Consider the following 22399-nt stretch of genomic DNA (forward strand, 5'->3'; position numbering starts at 1 on the left):
TACACATCAGTGTATACATGTCAATACCAATCGCCCAATTCAGCACACCACCATCCCCACCCCACCACAGTTTTCCCCCCTTGGTGTCCATACGTTTGTTCTCTACATCTGTGTCTCAACTTCTGCCCTGCAAACTGGTTCATCTGTACCATTTTTCTAGGTTCTAGATTCTAGGTTTTTCTAGGTTCTAGGTTTTCTAGGTTCCACATACATGTGTTAATATACGATATTTGTTTTTCTCTGACTTACTTCACTCTGTATGACAGTCTCTAGATCCATCCATGTCTCAACAAATGTCTCAATTTCATTCCTTTTTATGGCTGAGTAATATTCCATTGTATACATGTACCACAACTTCTTTATCCATTCATCTGTCAATGGGCATTTAGATTGCTTCCATGACCTGGCTATTGTAAATAGTGCTGCAATGAACATTGGGGTGCATGTGTCTTTTTTTTTTTTTTTTTCATGTGTCTTTTTGAATTATGGTTTTCTCTGGGTATATGCCCAGTAGTGGGATTGCTGGATCATATGGTAATTCTATTTTTAGTTTTTTGTGCATTTTCTGGTGTTTAATGAGGCTTGACTTATGAATTAAAACTTTGTCACAGTCATTACATCCAAACGGTTTCTCTCTAGTATGAATTTTCTGATGGGTAATGAGATTTTCTTTCTGATTGAAAGAAAGGATTTTCCACATTCCTTACATTTGCAGGATTTCTCTCCAAAGTAAGCAATGTGATGCTTAGTGAGGTATTGCTTCTGGCTGAAGTTTTTTCCACATTCATTACATTCAAAGGTTTTCTCTCCCATATGGATTTTCTTATGGTCAGTGATATTTGATTTGTGGCTGTAGGCTTTCACACATTTCTTACATGAATAAGATTTCTTTCCAATATGAATTCTCTGGTGACTTATGAGGTGTGACATCTGAATGGAAGCTTTCTCATATTCATAAGGTTTAAAATTTTCTCAAGTTCTATGAAGTTTTGCTTCTGGAAAAAACAGTTCTCCAAATTTGTTACATTCATTGAGTTTCTCCACAGTTTGAATTTTCTCATATTCAATTAGTTTGAATAACTGAAGGTTTTCCAATATTCTTTACATGTACAGGTTTCTTCTGCTGCATTATTTCTCTAGTGACTAATAAGATTAAGCATGTGAATATAAGGATCCCACATGGACAGGGTTTGTAGGCTTTCTCTCCACTGTGTATTCTCAGGTATTTCATGAAGTTTATTGTTAAATCCCTGTTTATACAGATTTCACTTAATCGGGGTCACTATAAGGTAAGATAAATTATAATATACTAATTATATTCATAGCATTTCTTTCTTACATAAATTCCTTCATAATATCTTTTTTTTTGTTGTTGTTAAATTTTTATTTATTTATTTATTTATGGCTGTGTTGGGTCTTTGTTTCTGTGCAAGGGCTTTCTCTAGTTGCGGCAAGCGGGGACCACTCTTCATCACGGTGCGTGGGCCTCTCACTGTCGCGGCCTATCTTGTTGCGGAGCACAAGCTCCAGACGCGCAGGCTCAGTAGTTGTGGCTCACGGGCCCAGTTGCTCCGTGGCATGTGGGATCTTCCCAGACCAGGGCTCGAACTCGTGTCCCCTGCATTGGCAGGCAGATTCTCAACCAGTGCACCACCAGGGAAGCCCCCCTTCATAATATCTTAAGTCTAAATTAAGTTTTCAACTCTTTTCAAGTGAGTCACATTGATACAAGCCTTGTCTTGAAGAAGCTGAAATTCAGAGGATGTCTTTCCGATTCACTTAAATTCACTGCCTTTTTCAAACTGTATTTTCTTGGAGATATCTACAATTTGACTCATGAATCTTTCAGTTGCCTCTCTTATCTGCTTATTAACTTCCAAGATTTCTTCTAAAATGGAATGCAAAGAATAAGCATTAAAAATTAATATGTGAAAATTGTTTAAAATGCTGTTTAGTATGTGGTAAGTATGCAGAAAATGATTATTATTGTAATCATCATCACTTAAATTTTTTGTATTATTATTTTATTAATAAAATTTCACATATTTGTTATTATGGGGTAGACGCTTCAGTTTCAGGTCTAAAGAATCACCCAATATGAATGAAATCACAAGTGCTCATATCTACTGGCTCTTAGTTTTGTTTAATTTTTATTGGAGTATAAGTTGCTTTACAATGTTGTGTTAGTTTCTACTGTACAGCAAAGTGAATCAGCTATACCTATACATATATCCCCTCTTTTTTGGATTTCCTTCCCATTTAGGTCACCTCAGAGCACTGAGTAGAGTTCCCTGTGCTATACAGTAGGTTCTCATTAGTTATCTTTTTTTTTTTTTTTTTAATTTATTTATTTATTTATTTTTGGCTGTGTTGGGTCTTCGTTTCCGTGCGAGGGCTCTCTCCAGCTGCGGCAACTGGGGGCCACTCTTCATCACGGTGTAGTTATCTATTTTATACATAGTATCAATAGTGTATATATGTCAATCCCACTATCCCAATTCATGGCCCTTAGTTTTGAGGAGGAAACTCTTACTGAGGAACTTTGGGTAGTACACTGACATTTAATTTGTATGTATAGCTTTGAATGCTTTTAAATTAACCTTCCATAACTCAGAAATCAGCAAAATGAACAGATCTCAAAATGAGTAAGTAACCAATAGGATGAAAGAGTGAGTTAATAAAAAGAGTCTATTTAGAAGACTGGACAGAGGATAGAATGACCAGAGGGAAAAACATACAAAGAGGACATAGTGTATTAAACATAGTGAATTGACATGCATTTATTTTTGCTTCCTCCAGAAACTTCAAGTTATGTAAATGGGAGAGTGGGACAATATAAACTCACAAGAAAAAAAAGAATTGGTATAATTGATGAGTTATGTCAACATATTTTTCAAAAGTGGCAAGCAGAAGCAAGACTGTTAGCTAACAGCAGAACCAAGTAGCTCAAATAAAAGTGCACACAGAAAAGAGTGCAATGAAAATAAGCTATAAACAAATCACTACAACAACTCATGGACTGGAGAAACCAAATGTCTCAAAAGGTGGTTAAAGCATGGAGCTGAAAAAAGGACTTACAAGTAGTTTCAAACTCAGCACCCCCAACCCCATTTAAGCCAAGTGATTACCACCTGTGGTAGTTCTGAACCATGTCCACAAATTTTTTATACTCTCCCTGGCCCCTGCCTTGAGTGTGGGCTGGACTTAGTGACTCACCTGTAATGAACAGATTATGGTGGAAGTGATGGGATGAGACCTTTGAACCTAGATCATAAAAGGCACTCTGGTCTTTCTTGTATCACTTGCTCTTGGGGTAATCTATTAAGCCAGTTGTTGGGGTAATCTATTAAGCCAGTCGTTAGGGCACTCAGGCAGCCCTGTGGTGAGGCCCAGGTAACAAGGAACTGAAGCTTTCTGATAATAGCCAGCAAGGAACTACTAAAAACCATGTGAATGAGCCATCTACCTTGGAAGCAAATGTTCCAGTCCCAGTCAAGTCTGGCCAGCAGGTTGACGGCAACCTCACAAGAGACCCTGAGCTGGAATCACCCAGCTAAGCTATTTCCAGATTTGTGACCCTCAGAAACTGTTTCAGAGAATAAATGTTTGTTGTTTTAAGCTGCTACATTGTAGGGCAATTTGTTATGCAGAAATAGATAATACACTACCACACCATCCTGGCAAAGAATAGAATATTTATTCCCTAGAGAAACTGAATCAGGGAAGCTTTAGACACAAGGATATGAAGAAAAGCAGATGGCAGAGGCACCATGCTGAAATCAGGGGATTAAAAAAATAGTGGAATGTAAATCAACTATACTTTAATAAAAAATTATAATAAAAAATAAATGGGGGACTTCCCTGGTGGTGCAATGGTTAAGAATCTGCCTGCCAATGCAGGGGACACGGTTTCGAGCCCTGGTCCAGGAAGATCCCACATGCCTCAGAGCAACTAAGCCGGTGCACCACAATTACTGAGCCTGCACTCTAGAGCCTGCGAGCCACAACTACCGAGCCTGTGTGCCACAACTACTGAAGCCTGTGCACCTAGAGCCTGTGCTCCGCAACAAGAGAAGCCACTAGCACCGCAATTAAGAGTAGCCTCTGCTCGCCGCAACTAGAGAAAGCCCACACGAAGCAACAAAGCCCCAATGCAGCCAAAAATAAATAAATAAATAAATTAAAAAATATATATATAAATGGTGGGACTTCATCACTATTGGACCCTCAAAATTCTGGCAGTCAAGAGGTGAGAAGGCTCTTCTCTGGAGAAACGGAATAGCCTAGGAGAAAAGCTATAATATTAACATTTTGGGGCTGACAAAGAAATGTCTGAAATCTATACTGAAGTTCACAAGTTGACAAGCCCTATCTATCTACCTATTGTTATTACATTAAATCCCTCCCCCTACCCCTCTTGAATTCTTTTGGCTGGTCTAATAATTTAATTGACTCAAGACAGATTAACAGGAGAAAAAAAAACCAATTTAATTTATATGCATGAAAGTCTCATAGAAATGGGACCCCTGACAAAGAAACAATTATTTGTGAAGATTTAACAAAGGGCCTTGTGCTTGGCGGAGCAGACTAACGAAGCAGTAAAAAAGTTCGTTTATACAGCTTTCTTAGCCTTGAATTCCCTAACTCTGGTGATAAGGATGGTTTTTATTCTCTTGGTATAGGGAGGATAGTTTTACATGGGAGATTTATTTCCTGCTTTCAGGGGAAAGAAGGGGGTCAGAGTGTTTTTTATATCATTTTTCCCCACTAGCTGTTTCTCAAGTAACTTTAATTCAAAACAATCAATATGCCATTGTGGCATTTCTTGGGGTGGCCTGTTTTGAGGCCCAACAACAGTCATCTTTTTAGCGCATTATTAATAAATGATGAATGGACAGTATTAATCAACAAACTAGGAAAAGCCTAGCAATATGTAAATGTAAACCTAGTAATATGAAAGACAGATGAAAACAATAAAAAAAAGAACTAAGGAAATGAATACAGTTAAGGAAGAGAAAAATACACACACAGGAAAAAGCCACCCAAAATCCCCCTACAATAGCACCAAGAGGTAAGAGGAGATCTTATATCCAGGAAACAATTAACATGTATATAAAAACTGCTCTTGGAAATTAAAAATAAAATACCTATTATTAAAAATTTAATAGCAGATATGGGAAAGAGTTGTGGAAATCTCTCAGTTGTAGGGGGAAAAAAAAGTTAAAAAATAAGGTAATAAAAAATGAGAAAGATAACAGATAAAATCAGGAATTTCAACATCCAGAAAGAGAAGGTTCCAGAAAGAGAGAGGAGAAAACTGAATGGAGGAAAATTTCAGAAAATTTAAGATTTCTAGAAATATAGGTCACGATTCTTCAACATAAAGGGGTCCACTGAATACCCCATACAATGAACCAAAAAGACTCATACCAGAGCACACCTTTGTGAAGTTTCAGAAAACTAGGTGTGAAGAGAAGTATTTAAGAATGCTTCTAAAGAGAAAGAAGAACAACAAAATACAAATCAAATTGTCATCATACTTTTTTTTTTTTAATTAATTAATTTATTTATTTTTGGCTGTGCTGGGTCTTCGTTTCTGTGCGAGGGCTTTCTCCAGTTGCGGCAAGCGGGGGCCACTCTTCATCGCAGTGCGCGGGCCTCTCACCATCGCGGCCTCTCTTTTTTGCGGAGCACAGGCTCCAGACGCGCAGGCTCAGCAGTTGTGGCTCACGGGCCCAGTTGCTCCGCGGCATGTGGGATCTTCCCAGACCAGGGCTCGAACCCGCGTCCCCTGCATTGGCAGGCAGACTCTCAACCACTGCGCCACCAGGGAAGCCCTGTCATCATACTTTAAGATAAAAACTGTAAGCTAGAAGACAATGGTATAATTCTCTCAAAATTCTAAGGGAAAATTATATCCAACCTAAAATTCCAAACCTAGTTAAGCTATCATCCAAAAGAGGTTAGAATAAAGACGTTTTTAGACTTGTAAGGGCCCCAAAATTGTATTCCAAATTAGTCTCTCTCAAGGTGCTAATGGAGGATTTTAAAAAAAATAAAAATGTGAGACTGAATCAAGAAAAAAGAAGACATAAGCTCCAGGAAACCAGTAATTCAACATAAGAGGTGAAGGAAATTCCCAAGATGGTCATGTGCTAGTTATTCATTTATTGTGTTTCAGTCCCACACTGAACCTTCTATGTGGTTCTCTGTAATGTTGGGATTGGGACTCTGCACACTAAATTTCCCAGGCTCCTTTGCCAGCTGGCTTCTTTTTATTTATTCACTGATAAATCGAACATACTCATTAATTAACTCTACAGTGGAGAAATCTTATGGACACCATTTAAACTATAAGTAATAAAACCTGGGGCTTTCCTGGTGGTCCAGTGTTTAAGACTCTGCGCTCCCCATGCATGGGGCACGGGTTCCATCCCTGGTCCGGGAACTAAGATCCGGGGTGGGGGCGGGGGGGAGTTAACATTACCAGTAATGGAACATATTGACATTGCGTGTCTCCTGATAAAATAAACCAAGAAGAGCATAGCATCATTTATGGGATTTTCCTCCCCAAAATGTATAAACGATCAGGACACATCAGGTAAACCCAAATTGAAGAACATTATACAAAATAACTAATCTGTACTCTTTGAAAATGTTAAGATTGTGAACAGGTGGAATAAACAGAAAACAAATAGTAAGGTGGCAGATTTAAACCCAAATATTTTAGTAGTTTCACTGTAGAGGAGAGTGTCTATACTTGAGGGTCTGGGACAGATAAAACCATGCATCTCGTAATAAATTACTTTGCAATCTTCCTTCTTGCTTTAAAAGCATGTTGAATTTGCATTCTAATCCACTATAGTAGATTAAAAAAAATTCTGTCAACCTTCAAATAAAATTGATGCCCCATAAAGATACCCTCTTTTATCATTTTACAAAAGCCTAACAGGAGGCTCAGAGGTTAATTTCTGTTACACAGATACAAGCCTGGTCTCCCAAACAGGTGACCCACATTCACATACACACAACACCCAGTCACACCTGCGGTCACAACTCAGCATCTTCAGCATCCTCTGCCCCGCCCTCTTCCTCACCTGAGTGCGGAGACACACGCGCGCACACATACTCTTCAAGATCGTGATTTCTTCTCTGTCGCCTCTTCAATACAGTCCAGAAAGAGAAGATTAGGTCCCACCTTCACTCTCACCCTGAGCGCTGCGCGGACCGAGGCCTGGACTCACCCGACGGACAAAGATGAAAAGTGTGTCATCCCCTCTGCATTCCGAGGGCGAACTAGAACCTCCAGAAATCTCCCGGGCCCGGCGGGTTGGGTCACGGGTGCCAGGACCAGCTGAGAAGAATCAGTTCGCTTGCATTCTGGCCGATTGGCTGCTTTTCTGGCTTGAACTACATTTCCCAGAGGCTCTGCGACTCGGAGCTACTTAAGCCGCGAACCTGCGGTCTCGCCTTTTGCTTACGGGCGATAACTGAGCTGCCAGAGATGGGTAGGACTGGCAACTCCAGCAGGTATGCCGGCTCCATCTGCGAACCGCTTGGCGTCCGGCCCTTGCGGTTCTGATTGGTGCGGAGAGGCGGTGGATGAGCGCAAACCTAGCTTCCGCGCCGAGAGGAATCGGGGGCCCGTTTTCAGCCTCTGGACTACATTTCCCAGAGAACTCCGCAGGCCCACGCTATGTCCCGCGGGATTTCGCTGCTGCGTTTCGCAGCGGCGGGGCCGTTGGCTCCGCGGAGGTAGCGGCTGAGGGACCTTTGGAATCCGGTGCAACTTAGCTACTTTGGACCAGACCGGAACTAGGGAAGGACTAGGGTGAGGAGTTGGGGCCCCGGCCTTTCGTGTCCGGAGCGAGAAGAGAGGAGATCGTGTGTGTGTGTGTGTAATTGTTACAGTGTGTCTTCGCAGTGTGTGATGGTGACAGTATGTGGTGATCACTCTGGGTGATGGAGTGGGGTGCTTGTGACTGTATGGGGTCCTTGTTCCCAGAAAGGGTATGTGATTGTTACTGCATTGTGCGCCATTGTGGGGGATGTAGAGGGCAGGTGACTGTGCATTTGGAACTGTGTGTCCCGGTAATGGGTGTGTGATTGTTTGAATGTGTGCAGCACCGTGTGCCTAGGATTTGGAGGTCTGAGACTGTGGTGTCAGGCGCCTGTGACTGTGCAGGTGCAACTAATATGACATTAGTGTGTGGGTGTGGGGAGTCCTGTGGCCGTGCAATAGAGACCTTGTGTGTCCTCTAGGTATTTATGTGGGATTATATGTAACCGGGTGACCTTGTATAGCACTATGTGTGCCATGGTGGGTGGGTTGTGATGCTGCAAGTGTGGCTTCACCACTCCATACCTAGGAGTCATTTGTGAGCCCATGATAGATTCTAGCTCTTTTCCTGTAACTGCATTGGGCTGGATTCTTCAGTCTTCCCTGACCTTCCTCTGTATGTGTGTGTGGGTGGAGAGGGGCTGGAGAAAGTGTGGGATCCCAAGAAAAGCTAAGTGTCCCATCAGTTTCTTCTTTTTTCCTCAGTTACCTCACTAAGAGGAAAGAATGGTTTTTGAACATCCAAAGGCCAAGATCAAAGTGCTTTGGGATTTTTTCTTTCTTCCCTGAAATCTTTGTTTTTCAAGGCATATATTTTTTTCCTCTTCTGACAATTCCTGACTACCAAAAGCCCATTCAAGAGACCTTGTCCTTAGTACTTCCCATTTGGATACATAATGGAGGCCTTGGGGTTAGACTCAGAGACCCAGTTTCCTGTATGTCCCCTCCATCTTAGTATTAATTTGGCAGTTTCTCCTGTGTGCCATATCTCCTCTAAGATCTCTGCTGGCCTAGTGAGGCAAAAACAAGAGGCTTCATCATAACAACTGAATTGTTGAAAATAAGATGAGTGCATATGTGGCACACACCACACCACACACCAAGCAAAAGCCATGCAATTTATGGGTTGGTTTTGGTTAGTCTCAGTCCAAACAGGTGATAAGATCTTTCACTTTGCCAGTATTTTTGAAGTAGGAATGACATGGAGGCTTGATCAAAGAGTTCTATACCAATAGGACAAGGGATTTGCCAGGTAATTTGTGAGTAAATACTTGGACCAGTTTCCAGGTCTATTTTGAATTAAATTCTCAAATGGTCCTGGTTGGAGTTCTCAATCTGGAATCCATGGACTCCATCACCAGATATCTAAAGGAAAGGAGGGCTGGAATGAAACTCACTAAGGGTTACAAAAATGGTAGAACCACGGATAGATCTAAAAGCAGAGACTATAACACTTTGGGACAACCTTTGAGATAATAAAATCCAAAATTACTTTTCACAAATAGAGAAATTTTAAGTAAATCCCAATATAAGGTGGCATTTTATGCAGCTAAGTAAAAATATGTTTGAGATAGAACATATCCATTTTCATTATTGTGACTAACATTAAGCAATTTAAAATAAATAGAAGGGCTTCCCTGGTGGCGCAGTGGGTAAGAATCCGCCTGCCAATGCAGGGGACACGGGTTCGAGCCCTGGTCTGGGAAGATCCCACATGCCGCGGAGCAACTAGGCCCGTGCGCCACAACTACTGAGCCTGCACTCTAGAGCCCGCGAGCCACAACTACTGAAGCCCGCATGCCTAGAGCCCGTGCTCCGCAACAAGAGAAGCCACTGCAGTGAGAAGCCCTTGCACCACAACGAAGAGTAGCCCCCGCTCGCTGCAACTAGAGAAGGCCCGCGCACAGCAACGAACACTCAACGCAGCCAAAAATAAATAAATAAAATTTAAAAATAAAATAAATAGAAAATACTCAAGAAATTGTTATAGTTAAATCTCCTCCCTAATTTTTTAGGAACAGAAGTTATTTGTAAAAGGGCCAAAGGAATGTGAGGTCCTCAGAATGAAGAAGCTTTAGAGCTGTCAATTGAAGCTCAGTAAATATCAAACCAATTCTTAGCTAGAGTCAAGCTCTTCAGAAGCTCCCTGGAGATTCACATGAAGGAAAATACATGTCTTAAAGGGCAGATTATGAATAATAGGGGAAACTATTCTCAATTAGTAGAACTATGTTTCCTTACTTCTCTATTATCACATCCTTGAAGAAGTTCCTCTGGAAAGGATTTATCCATTTGGCCTCCACAGCCACTCATGGATTTGACCACATCCATGAATACTTCCTTCTTCTGAAATGACAAAAACCTTTTTCTTCTCCAGAGGGCTGTGCCCCCATAGTGCCCTGGTGGGGGTGGCCATGAAGGGGCAAAGAGGGGATATAAGGTGATCAAAACATTGTAGGCGGACAGCATGTATCGAATTGCTTAGGCAATGCTGGACATTTTAAACTTCACATAGCACTTAATTAGATTATCAAACATCCACAGTTTGGAATTCTAGCTAGACTTAATTTATTATTGGGAGCAAGGGGGGGCAGTTCCAGATAGTGGAGAGAAAGGTGATAGGCCTCTGCCCAGCTGAGTGAGGGCGACTCAGAACTTGAAAGCCTTGCATGTAAAAGTTCAGCTGGTCCTCATCTAGGCCACCCGCATCTCTCCTTTGATGTTGCAACAGCCTATTAACTGATCCCCCTACTTCTTTCATTGCCTGCCTAACATTCCTTCTTAACACAGCGGCCAGGGTGATTCTTCCAAAATGTAGGTCATCACTCCCTGGCTTAAAACTTTCCGTGGCTGCCCATCTCAGAGTAAAAACCAAAGTTTCTACGATGGCTTACACAGCCCAGTGTAATCTGGCTCTCGGCTGCCTCTCTGACTTGATTTTCTATATACTTTTAGGTAACTTAATTCTGCCCCTTCTGCTTTTGAACTTGCCGATTCCCCTGCCTGGCATTTTCTTGCTCCTGATATCTGCATCACTTACTCTTTCACTTCTTCAAGACTTTGCTCACCTGTCACCAAATTGGAAAAGCCTTCTTTGACCACCCTACATAGAATAGCATCTCAACCAGTGCACTTCCTATCTCCCTTATACTGTTTTATTTTTTCATAGCTCTTATTACCATTTTTTAACAGATATAATTGATGTAAAACATATTAGTTTCAGGTGTAAAACATAATGATTCAATATATTATGTATATATTATGAAATGATCACCTCAGAAAGTCTAGTTAACATCCATCACTGCAGATAGTTACAGACTTTTTTCTTGTGATGGGAAGTTTTAAGATCTAATCTCTTAGCAACTTTCAATATATAATATAATATTATTAACTATAGTCACCATGTTGTACATTACATCCCCAGGACTTATTTACTTTATAACTGGAAGTTTGTACCTTCTGACCACCTTCACCCATTTTTGCTGCCCCCGCCCCACCTCTGGCAACCACCAATCTAGTCTCTGCATCTATGAATTTGGTTTTTTGTTTTGTTTTGTTTTTAGATTCCACATATAAGTGAGATCATATGGTATTTGTCTTTCTCTGTCTTACTTCACTTAGCGTAATGCCCTCAAGGTCCATCCATGTTGTTGCAAATGGTGAAATTTCATTCTTTTTTATGGCTGAATAACATTCCAGTGTGTGTGTGTGTGTGTGTGTGTGTGTGTGTATCACAATTTCTTTATCCATTGATTCACTGATGGACACTTAGGTTGCTTCCACGTCTTGGCTATTGTAAGTAATGCTGCTATGAACATGTGGATGCATGTATCTTTTCAAGTTAGTGTTTCTGTTTTCTTCAAATAAATACCCAGAAATGGAATTGCTTGATCATATGGTAATTAAAAAAAAACCTTTTTGAGGAACCTCCATACTGTTTTCCATAAGGGCTGTGCCAATTTACATTCTCATCAATGATGCACAAGGGCTCCCTTTTCTCCACATCCTCACCAACACTTGTTATTTGTTGTTTTTTTAACAGTAGTCATTCTAATAGGTGTGTGAGGTGAAATCTCATTTTTTTTTAATAAAGCATTTTTTAAAAAGTTTATTTATTTATTTATTTATTTTGGTTGTGCTGGGTCTTCGTTGCGGCGCACGGGCTTTCTCTAGTTGCAGCGAGCGGGGGCTACTCTTCTTTGCGGTTTGTGGGCTTCTCATTGCAGTGGCTTCTCTTGTTACTGAGCACAGGCTCTAGGCACATAGGCTTCAGTAGTTGTGGCACGCAGGCTCAGCAGTTGTGGCTCGCGGGCTCTAGAGCACAGGCTCAGTAGTTGTGGTGCATGGGCTTAGTTGCTCTGCGGTATGTGGGATCTTCCTGGACTAGGGCTCAAACCCGTGTCTGCTGCTTTGGCAGGCGGATTCTTAAACACTGCACCACCAGGGAAGTCCCAACATTTCTTTTCTTTATCTAGAGACTTCCTTGCCCAACTGAGCTTCATCTATGAACCCATCTCAGGTCCTCCCATTCTGTCAGGGAGCGAGTGATGGCACCCAGCAGCAGGGTCTTGTCCCTTAGTATCCCATTCTTTTCTTTTTTCTTTTTTTTCTTTATTGAAGTATAGTTGATGTACAATATGATATAAGTTACAGGTGTACAACATGATTCACAATTTTTAAAGGTTATACTCCATTTATAGTTATTAATATTGGCTATATTTCCTGTGTTGTACAATATAGCCTTGTAGCTTATTTTACACATAATAGTTTGTACCTCTTAATCCCCTACCCCTATATTATCCTTCCTCCTTTCCCTCTCCCCCACTGATAACCACTAATTTGTTCTCTATATCTGTAAGTCTGCTTCTTTTTTTTATTATATTCACTAGTTTGCTGTATTTTTTAGATTCCACATATGAGTGATATCCTACAGTATTTGTCTTTCTCTGTCCGACTTATTTCACTTAGCATAATACCCTCCAAGTCCATCCATGTTGTTGCAAATGGTAAGATTTCATTCTTTTTTATGGCTGAGTAGTATTCCATTGTGTGTGTGTGTGTGTGTGTGTGTGTGTGTGTGTGTGTGTGTATGTCCATTGACAGATGAATGGATAAAGAAGATGAGGTATGTGTATATATGTATATAATAGTGCTGCTATGAACACTGGGGTACATGTATATTTTCGAATTAGAGTTTTCATCTTTTCCAGATATATGCCCAGGACTGCTGGATCATATGGCCACTCTATTTTTAGTTTTTTGAGGAACCTCCATACTGTTTTCCATAGTGGCTGTACCAGTTTACATTCCCACCAACAATGTAGGAGGGTTCCCTTTTCTCCACACCCTCTCCAGCATTTGTTATTTGTAGATTTTTAAAATTATGGTGTGAGGTGATTCCTCATTGTAGTTTTGATTTGCATTTCTCTAATAATTAGCAATATTGAGCATCTTTTCATGTGCCCGTTGGCCATCTGTATGTCTTCTTTGGAGAAATGTCTATTTAGGTCTTCTGTCCATTTTTTGACTGGGTTTTTTGTTGTTGTTGTTGTTGTTGAGTTGTGTGAGCTGTTTGTATATTTTGGAAATTAAGCCCTTGTTGGTTGCATCATTTGCAAATATTTTCTCCCAGTCTGTACGCTGTTTTTTAAATTTTGTTTGTGGTTTCCTTTACTGTACAAAAACTTATAAGTTTGATTAGGTCCCATTTATTTATTTTTGCTTTTATTTTTATTGCCTTGGGAGACTGACCTAAGAAAACATTGGTACAATTTATGTCAGAGAATGTTTTGCCTGTGTTCTCTTCTAGGAATTTTATGGTGTCCCATCTTATGTTTAAGACTTAGCCATTTTGTATCTCATTGTGGTTTTGATTTGCATTTCCCCTATGGTTAGCTGATGTTGAGCATCTTTTCATGTGCCTGTTGGTCATCTTCACGTCTTTGGAAAAATGTCTATTCACTTCTTCTGCCCATTTTTTAATCGGCTTTTTTTTTTTTTAATGTTGAGTTCTATGAGCTGTTTATATATTTTGGATATTTACTCCTTATTGCTCATATCATTTGCAAATATTTTCTCCCATTCTGTAGGTTGTCTTTTCGTTTTGTCGATGGTTTCCTTTGCTGTGCAAAAGCTTTTAAATTTAATTAGGTCACATTTGTTTATTTTGCTTTTATTTCCTTTGCTTTAGGAGACAGATCCAAAAAAATACTGCTCTGATTTATGTCAAAGAGCGTTCTGCCTCTGTTTTCCTCTAGGAGTTTTATGGTTTCTGGTCTTACATTTAGGTCTTAATCCATTTTGAGTTTATATTTGTAAATGGTATAGGAGAATGTTCTAAATTCATTCTTTCATATGGAGCTGTTCAGTTTTCCCATCACCATTTGTTGAAGAGACTGTCTTTTCTCCATTGTATATTCTTGCCTCCTTTGTCGTAGATTAATTGACCATAAATGTGTGCGCTCTTTTTTCTGTTCTAGTATCCCACTCTTTTCTAACAGTGTTCCCATTTGTGTGCAGTGCTCTATGATGGAGCCTAAATACATTCCACTGGGCCTCCCATATCAGAATTGTGGGTTTTTTTTTTTTTTTTCAGATTCAGAATTGTGGTTTAATGAAGTGGAAATGATTGTTGAATGGGATAACTCATCTTCACAGGCCTGTTTATTTTTCGTTAATTTTTGAGTTCCCCTTTAAAAAAAAATATGAAGTATTTCTTACCGCAGAAGAATAATAGAACACTCATGTACTTAACGCATAGAATAGGAAGGCCTATTGAAGACCCTTTTGTACCCTGCCCTCCCTCTCAAAGTGTAACCTGTAAAGAAAATTTTGTAGTCATCATTCTCTTGCTTTTCACAATTGTTTTGCTATTTATCCCTAAACAATATACTGTTAGCTTTTCTATAGTTTTGAACTTTTTAACAAGTAAGACTAGCCAGATGCATAAGTTTTTGAGAATTTTAGACCTTCAAAGCTGTAAAGGAACTTAGAGATCTTGTTCAATCTCAATATCCAAAATAATGGAATGGTTATGTCTTGCCTTCCTAAGATGAAAGATACATCCAGTTAAAAAGAGTTTATTAAAGAACTTGCATTATAAGGAAAAATACTTACGATACTTTCTGAAAATGACGATTCTTAGTATTTGGTGTACACTTTAATTAGATCAAAGTCCTATTATGTGCAATAGAGGTTTTGCTTGTTTGTTTGGTAAATATTTTAGAGAGATTCTAACTTTTTCCTTTAAGAAGTAAGAAAAAAAAAAGGGAAAGGAAGAGCTCATATTTAAGAGTTTATTGTAAGTAGTAATTAGCATGTCAGAGGTTCACTATACAGTTCTTTCAACTTCCTGTATGTTTGAAAATTTCCACAATAAAAATATTGGTAAGTCAGGGATGATCATTAAAATAAATAGTAATTTTCCAGGCCTACAGGTTGCTGTGTGTTTTTCTACTCTATTTCATTATTTGGGAAACTGTAAATAAATGTGTGTTTTGTTCATTCCTAGCCCTAGCCGTGGGGTAATGGGAATGTCTCACTGTATGAAGGAGGTTTGTCTACAGCAATAGGAATATTCAAGAAGGTGGAGGCACTTTGTTCTAATTACACTAATTTTTTTACTCTGCCCTATCTTTGGCTTAGCCCATTTGCTCAGTGTATTTTCTCCATCCTTCAGTGTCCTTTTCCATCTCTTCTTTCATCTGAAAAACATTTCCTTTAATTTTAACAGGACTACATGGTTTTGTCATTTTAGGGGTTGGTGATGTTCAGGGATGTGGCTGTAGACTTCTCTCAGGAGGAGTGGGAATGCCTGGACTCTACTCAGAGGGATTTATATAGAGATGTAATGATGGAGAATTACAGCAACCTGGTCTTACTAGGTAAGGATTTCTTTTATTTATTTATTTATTTATTTAATTTACTTTTGGCTGCACTGGGTCTTCGTTGCTGTGTTGTGGGCTCTCTCTAGTGGCGAGAGGGGGCTACTCTTCGTTGTGGTGCACGGGCTTCTCACTGCGGTGGCTTCTTTTGTTGCGGAGCATGGGCTCTAGGTGCACGGGCTTCAGTAGTTGTGGCACGCAGCCTCAGTAGTTGTGGCACACAGGCTCAGTAGTTGTGGCACACGGGCTCTCGAGCACAGGCTCAGTATTTATGGTGCACGGGCTTAGCTGCTCCGTGGCATGTGGGATCTTCCCAGACCAGGGATCGAACCTGTGTCCCCTGCATTGGCAGGTGGATTCTCAACCACTGTGCCACCAGGGAAGTCCTAGGTAAGGATTTCTATTCCCAAATAACTTGTGAATTTTGGGTGTATTTTCAGTTGTCTGGGTGGATTTCTACCTATTTCCTTGGGAATTATTTTGTACATTGTAGATTTGGAGATGAGCAGCACTTTGTGGTACCTTTATCTTCTCCTTGCTTTACACCTTCCTCTTGTCCTTCATGTTGTTGCCTGTTTTCTTGAGGACTGGGTTTGAATTCAGGAACAGCATGATTATGTCTTCTTATTTTTTCTTACAAACAGGACTCTCTATTCCTAAGCCTGATGTGATTTTCTTATTAGAGCAAGGGAAAGAGCCCTGGATGGTTTCAAGGAACATGGTGGGAGGATGGTGCCCAGGTGAGTAGATTGAACAGGTAGGGAAAGGCACTGCAGTTAAGAACCCAGCTGGTGGGACTTCCTTGGTGGTCCAGTGGGTAAGACTCCGCTCTCCCAATGCAGGGGGCCCGGGTTCGATCCCTGGTTGGGGAGTTAGATCCCGCATGCATGCCGCAGCCAAGAAGTCTGCATGCCGCAACTAAAAATCTTGCATGCTGCAACTAAAGATCCCGCATGCCGCCAAGAAGATCCTACATGCCGCAACTAAGACCCGGCGCAGCCAAAATAAATAAATACATATTAAAAAAAAAAAAAAGAAGAACCCAGATGGGGAGGGAGGCAGCACCTTAAAGGTATAGATTGAGGAATCTCTTCCTTGAAGGCCCATCCAAGGGTTGTGAAGAAAAGCCCTAAAACACGTGGAAAAAAGTAAAGTGCTTCCCTTTTACCCCCACCTTTACTCTCTGTGCTATTCATCTGTCATAATTCCCTCCCATTTCAAAGCCCTTTTTCTCTAAGAGCCATTTTATATCATATAACTTAGATCCACTTCTTTCCCTTTTTTAAACTCATGTGTGTTTTTTTTTTTTAATTTTTATATTTATTTTTGGCTGTGTTAGGTCTTCGTTTCTGTGCGAGGGCTTTCTCCAGTTGCGGTGAGTGGGGGCCACTCTTCATCGCGGTGCGCGGGCCTCCCACTATCGCGGCCTCTCTCGTTGTGGAGCACAGGCTCCAGACGCGCAGGCTCAGTAGTTGTGGCTCACGGGCCTAGTCGCTCCGCGGCATATGGGATCCTCCCAGACCAGGGCTCGAACCCGTGTCCCCTGCATCGGCAGGCAGATTCTCAACCACTGCGCCACCAGGGAAGCCCCTAAACTCATGTGTTTTTAAAAAAATCTTCTGAAATGCATTTTTAAGCCCTATTGTTCATTTTTCCTACTGATCTTTGAAATTTTTTTCCCTCTGACTAGTTTTGCTTTGATGTAGCAATTCTGTGCATTAACAGATATTCATTTACTTTTAGTCAACATTTATTGACTTAAAATAGTGTTCTAATTGTAGGATAGAGATGATTTTAATTTTTTTCACAGAACATTACAAACGTGTTTAAATTTTTTTTTTTTTTACTTTATTACGGACAGAGGAATGGACATCCCATGAATTCATGCCCTAGCTTCAGCAGTTATTAACATGTTTTCAATCTTATTTCATCTATCCTCATTGACCTCTGCATCCCCCACCCTTGAAGTATTTTAAAGCAAGTCCCAGATATCATACGTTTAAATACTATTAAACATATAAGTTGCTTTTTACAGTTTCTTCTATTTAAAATTACTACTCTGATGCATCTTTATTTAGATGGATATTTTCATATTTGATGATCAGATATGAGATTCCTGGGCCAAAAAATTTAAACCCTTTAAAGCTCCTGATATTCTAGCACAGAAATGCATGATCCAGGGTTAATTACAGATTTTTTACCCATATTCTGATGTTAGGTCCTGGCATTTTCTTTGAAAACGGGTTCCCTATTTGGAGTTCTGCCTTATTTTTCATACATATTAAACCCATAAGGCGTGAATCACAATTTAAGCTTTCAGTTTTTTACATGAAGGGACAACATAAAGATTCTTGCAACCGGTGTGAATAGAGAATCTTCTAGGGCTGTGCTGTCCATACGGTAGCCACTAGCTACATGTGGCTATTTAAGATAAACTTTATAAAGTAATTAAAATTAGATAAAAAATTTAATTCTACAAATGCACTAGCCATGTTTCATGTGCTCAGTAATCACATGTGGCTACTGGCTACCATATTGGACAGTGCAGATTCAGAGCATTTCCAGCTTTTCAGAAAGTTCTGTTCCATTTCTATCATTCTAGACAGTTCCTCTCTTCTGCACAAGGTTTTCACTATTGATTTCTCTCCATATAATTCAAGAGCAATTTTTTTTTGTGACTAGCCTGTATAAAGTCTTCCCAGAACATTCTACTTATTTTTGTGTGTTTCAAAAACCTCTTTTTACTAGGTAAGGTAATGATACAAAAAAGAATATATGTAAATTTTAAAGCCTAACAACAAAAAAAATCTGTGACCCTGCCATACATCTCAAGAACTAGCATACTTCACAATGCCACTGCACCTAACTCGTGCTCATTTTTTATTCTGTTTTACTGCTCCCGCAACGTCCCCATAGCACCTAATCTGATTTTTGTGCTTATTCTTCCTTTGACCCTTTTATGTGATTTAATAATTTTAGTACCCATAAGCAATGGATTTAGATTTTTTGTTATTGAATATTATAAAAATGGTTTCATACTATATGGAGCTTTCTCTAACCCAATTTTTTTCACCTAAAATTTTTTTTAGGTGATTTTTTTTCATCCATGTCTTTGCATGTGGCTGTGGTTCATTAATTTTCATTGTAGTCTACTATTATCCCATTATGTGCCACATATGTATCACAATTTATGTGTCTGTTCTCTGGGTCAGTGGAATTTGGGTTCTTTTGAACTAAATTGCTATGAATATTCTTGTAAATCTCTATTGTTGCTCATGTGTATGAATTTCTCTAGGATATATACCTAGAAATGGAATTTCTAGTTCATAGGGTATGTAAATATTCAATTTTTCAAGATAATGGCAAATTCTTTTTGAAAGTAACTGTACCACTCTGCTCTTCCAGTACCAGAGTTTTCTTTGATGCATTTCCTCATTTACACTTAGAATTTATAATCACACATTATAATTTGTGCCAATGCAGTTGCCCAGAGTTAGTGAAACACAAGGTTAGGGCACAGTCCTCCAGATTGCCAAATTTGCCCAAGACTTCTGGCACAAGACTTCTGGCATCATCTGAAAGTTTAGGAGTCCACAGGGTCAACCCATTTCCGATCAGCTGGCTACAAATTCGGGGATCTTCGTGGACTCCCTCAAATTTTATAATTCACGAGAATAACTCACAGAACTCAGGAAAGCACTATACTTATAATTAGTTTTATTACAGCATAAGAATACCAGCAAAAGGATTAGAACCAGCCAAAGGAAGACACACATAGGGTAGAATCTGAGAGGGTTCCCAAATGCGAAGGTTCCATGTCCTCAGGGATGCTTAGCCCTCACATCATTGATGTGACAATACGCGTGGAATATTGCTAACCTAGGATGCTCACCTGAGTTTCAGTGTGCAAAGTTTTTATCAAGGCTTTATTACATAAGCATGGTTGAGTTATCACCCATGTGGTTGAACTTGGCCTCCAGCTTCCTACCCTTCTATGGAGGCTGATTTCACCTGGCCCAAAGACCCAGCTCTCTAAGTATATGGTTCATCTTTCTGGCATGGGCAGCTGCCACCAGGAGTAGGTGTAGTCCAAGGGGTTCACTATGAGTAACAGAGATACTCCTATCACTTGAGAAATTCCAAGGCTTTAGAGGTTACCTCTCAGGAACCAGGACAGAGGCCAGACCTCTCTTTAGGGAAAGTTAATTCTTCACTATACAATAGTGAATGTAAAGTTCTACATTTTCCTAGTTTTTATCAACTAGGTTAAATGTTTTTTTAAAAATATATATTTGTTATTTATACTTTCTTTTTATGTAAAATTTTGCCATCTTTTCCACTAGATTGTTTAGGTTTATTTTCTTAATAATTAATTAATTTGCAGGGGTTATTTATTTACTTACTTAAAATTGTGTTAAAACAATGAATAACAAGTGTGTTCCATTTTAACCTTTTTTGAGTGTAAATTCAGTGGCATTAAGTACATTCACATTCTCTTGCAACCATCACTGTATTCATTTCCACAACTTTTTCATCTTCCCAGAATGAAACTATGTACTCATTAAATAATAACTCCCAATTCCTCTTCCCCACCAGGGCCTGGCAACCACCTTTCTACTTTCTGTCTTTATGAATTTCACTATTCTAGATATCTCATATGAGTTGAATCGTACAACGTTTGTCTTTTTGTGTATGGCTTATTTCACCTAGTACAATGTCCTCAAGTTTCATCCATGTTCTGGCATGTGTCAGAATTTCCTTTTTAAGGCTGAATTCTGTTGTATGTATTTACCACATTTTGTTTATCGATTCATCCATCAGCAGACATTTGGGTTGCTTCCATCTTTTGGCTATTGTGAATAATACTTCTAGGAACATGGGTGTACAAATACCTGTTTGAGTCCCTGCTTTCAAGTGTTTGGGTATATACCCAGAAGTGAAATTGCTGGATCATATGGTAATTGTCTGTTTAATTTTGTGTATACACACACACACACACACACACACATTTTCTTTATCCATTCATCCACTGATGAACACTTAGGCTGTTTCCATGTCTTGGTTAATGCTGCGGAGAATGTGGGGGTACATATATCTTTTCAAATTAGTGTTTTCATTTTCTTTGGAAAAATACCCAGAAGAAGAATTGTTGGATCATATGTAGTTATATTTTTAATTTTTTGAGGAACCTCCATACTGTTTTCCACAGTGGCTGCATCAATTTACATTCCCATCAATAATGACAAGGGCTCCCTTTTCTCTACATCCTTGACAACACTTGTTATATTCTTTTTGATAATGGCCATTCTAACAGGTGTGAAGTGATATCTCATTGTGCGTATTTTTTGGCCCGTCTCACAGCTTGCGTGATCTTAGTTCCCAGCTCAGGGATTGAACCGGGCCCCGGCAGTGAAAGTGCCAGGTCCTAACCACTGGACTGCCAGGAAATTCCCCACTGTGGTTTTGATTTGCATTTCCCTGATGCTTAGTGATGTTGAGTATCTTTTCATTTACCTGTTGGCCATCTGTATGTCGTTGGAAAAATGTCTATTCAGATCTTCTACCCATTTTAAAAAAGAAAAATGTATTTATTATTTTTATTTTTGGCTGTGTCAGGTCTTAATTGCAGCATGTGGGATCTTCACTGCAGCGCGCCGGCTCTGGGTTGTGGCACTCGGGCTTGTCTCTAGTTGTGGCTCGTGGGCTCCAGAGCGTGTGGGCTCTGTAGTTGAGGCACGTGGGCTTTCTAGTTGTGGCTCGCATGTTCAGTAGTTGAGGCATGCGGGCTCAGTAGCCCCGTGGCATGTGGGATCTTAGTTCCCTGATCAGGGATTGAACCCGCATCCCCTGGATTGGAAGGTGGATTCTTAACCACTGGGCCACCAGGGAAGTCCCTCTTCTGCCCATTTTTAAACCAGACTTTTTTATTTATTTATTTTTACTATTGAGTTGTATGAGTTCTTTATGTATTGAGATTTTGGATATTAACCCCAGATATATGATTTGCATATTTTCTTCCATTCAGTAGGTTGCCTTTTCATTTTGTTGACGGTTTCCTTTGCTGTGCAGAAACTTTTTTTTGATGTAGTCCCACTTGTTTATTTTTGCTTTTGTTGCTTTTGGTGTCATTGGCTCTGCCATTTAATAGCTGTTTGACTTTTGGCAATTCACTTATCCTCTCTGGGCTTCTACTTTCTCATTTGTAAATATAGATAGTAGTGATACCTACTTATAGGATTCTTGTGAGGATTAAATGAGTTTAAATATGTATAAAGCAGTTAGAATAGTGCCTGGCCCATGGCAAGCAGTTTGTTAGCTATTTTCTCTTTTCTTTTAGTGCTTATTCTTGAAATTTCATCATACTTAATTAACTTAAAGTGTAAATCAGTATCTTTATTATAATCTTCTCAAGTAATATAAAGATTTTTAAATATTATAATTCCAGTCCCCCATCTTCTGACTCATATGCTATTATTATTCAGAATTTTAATGTTATTAGTTAAACATTATTATTGTTTCATTACATTAATAGTAAACAATTATTGCTTACATTTTTCAAAGTCTTACTTTACACTTTCTTCTTAGTTCTTCTTTCTGGGGTCATTTTCATTTTTTCTAAAGTACATCCTTAGAAGTTTCTTTCTGTTCATGATAAATTCTTGCAGTTCTATACATC

At 39.5% G+C, this 22399-nt stretch overlaps 2 protein-coding genes and 1 long non-coding RNA gene across 6 annotated transcripts in view; 1 reads left to right on the forward strand and 2 right to left on the reverse strand.

Annotated features, from left to right (window-relative positions):
* Nucleotides 1-5540: 5540 nt before the first annotated feature.
* Nucleotides 5541-7633, reverse strand: LOC309616652. The gene is made up of 2 exons (XR_014237547.1): nt 7098-7633; nt 5541-5791 (listed from the first exon to the last, which is right to left on the reverse strand). It is a non-coding gene; the product is annotated as an uncharacterized lncRNA (long non-coding RNA).
* An 82-nt stretch (nt 7634-7715) lies between these two features.
* The window catches only part of ZNF461 (zinc finger protein 461), a 136477-nt gene continuing 121793 nt past the window's right edge, over nt 7716-22399 (forward strand). The window contains exons 1-3 of one of the 4 annotated variants that reach the window (XM_082367292.1): nt 7716-7831; nt 15597-15723; nt 16368-16463. In XM_082367292.1, the coding sequence (XP_082223418.1) occupies nt 16453-16463 (11 nt within the window). In that variant the 5' untranslated portion in view covers nt 7716-7831; nt 15597-15723; nt 16368-16452. Of the gene's footprint in view, nt 7832-11870; nt 15724-16367; nt 16464-22399 lie in introns of those variants that run through there. The other 3 variants (XM_082367294.1, XM_082367293.1, XM_082367295.1) reach the window with 3 other exon arrangements.
* The window catches only part of ZNF567 (zinc finger protein 567), a 77258-nt gene continuing 77088 nt past the window's right edge, over nt 22230-22399 (reverse strand). The window contains exon 6 of the mRNA XM_082367326.1: nt 22230-22398. Within this exon, the coding sequence (XP_082223452.1) occupies nt 22391-22398 (8 nt within the window). The 3' untranslated portion in view covers nt 22230-22390. The remainder of the gene's footprint in view (nt 22399) is intronic.

Source organism: Balaenoptera borealis, assembly GCF_965194805.1.
Source record: "Balaenoptera borealis genome assembly, chromosome: 19".
Classification (NCBI taxonomy): Eukaryota; Metazoa; Chordata; class Mammalia; order Artiodactyla; family Balaenopteridae; genus Balaenoptera; species Balaenoptera borealis.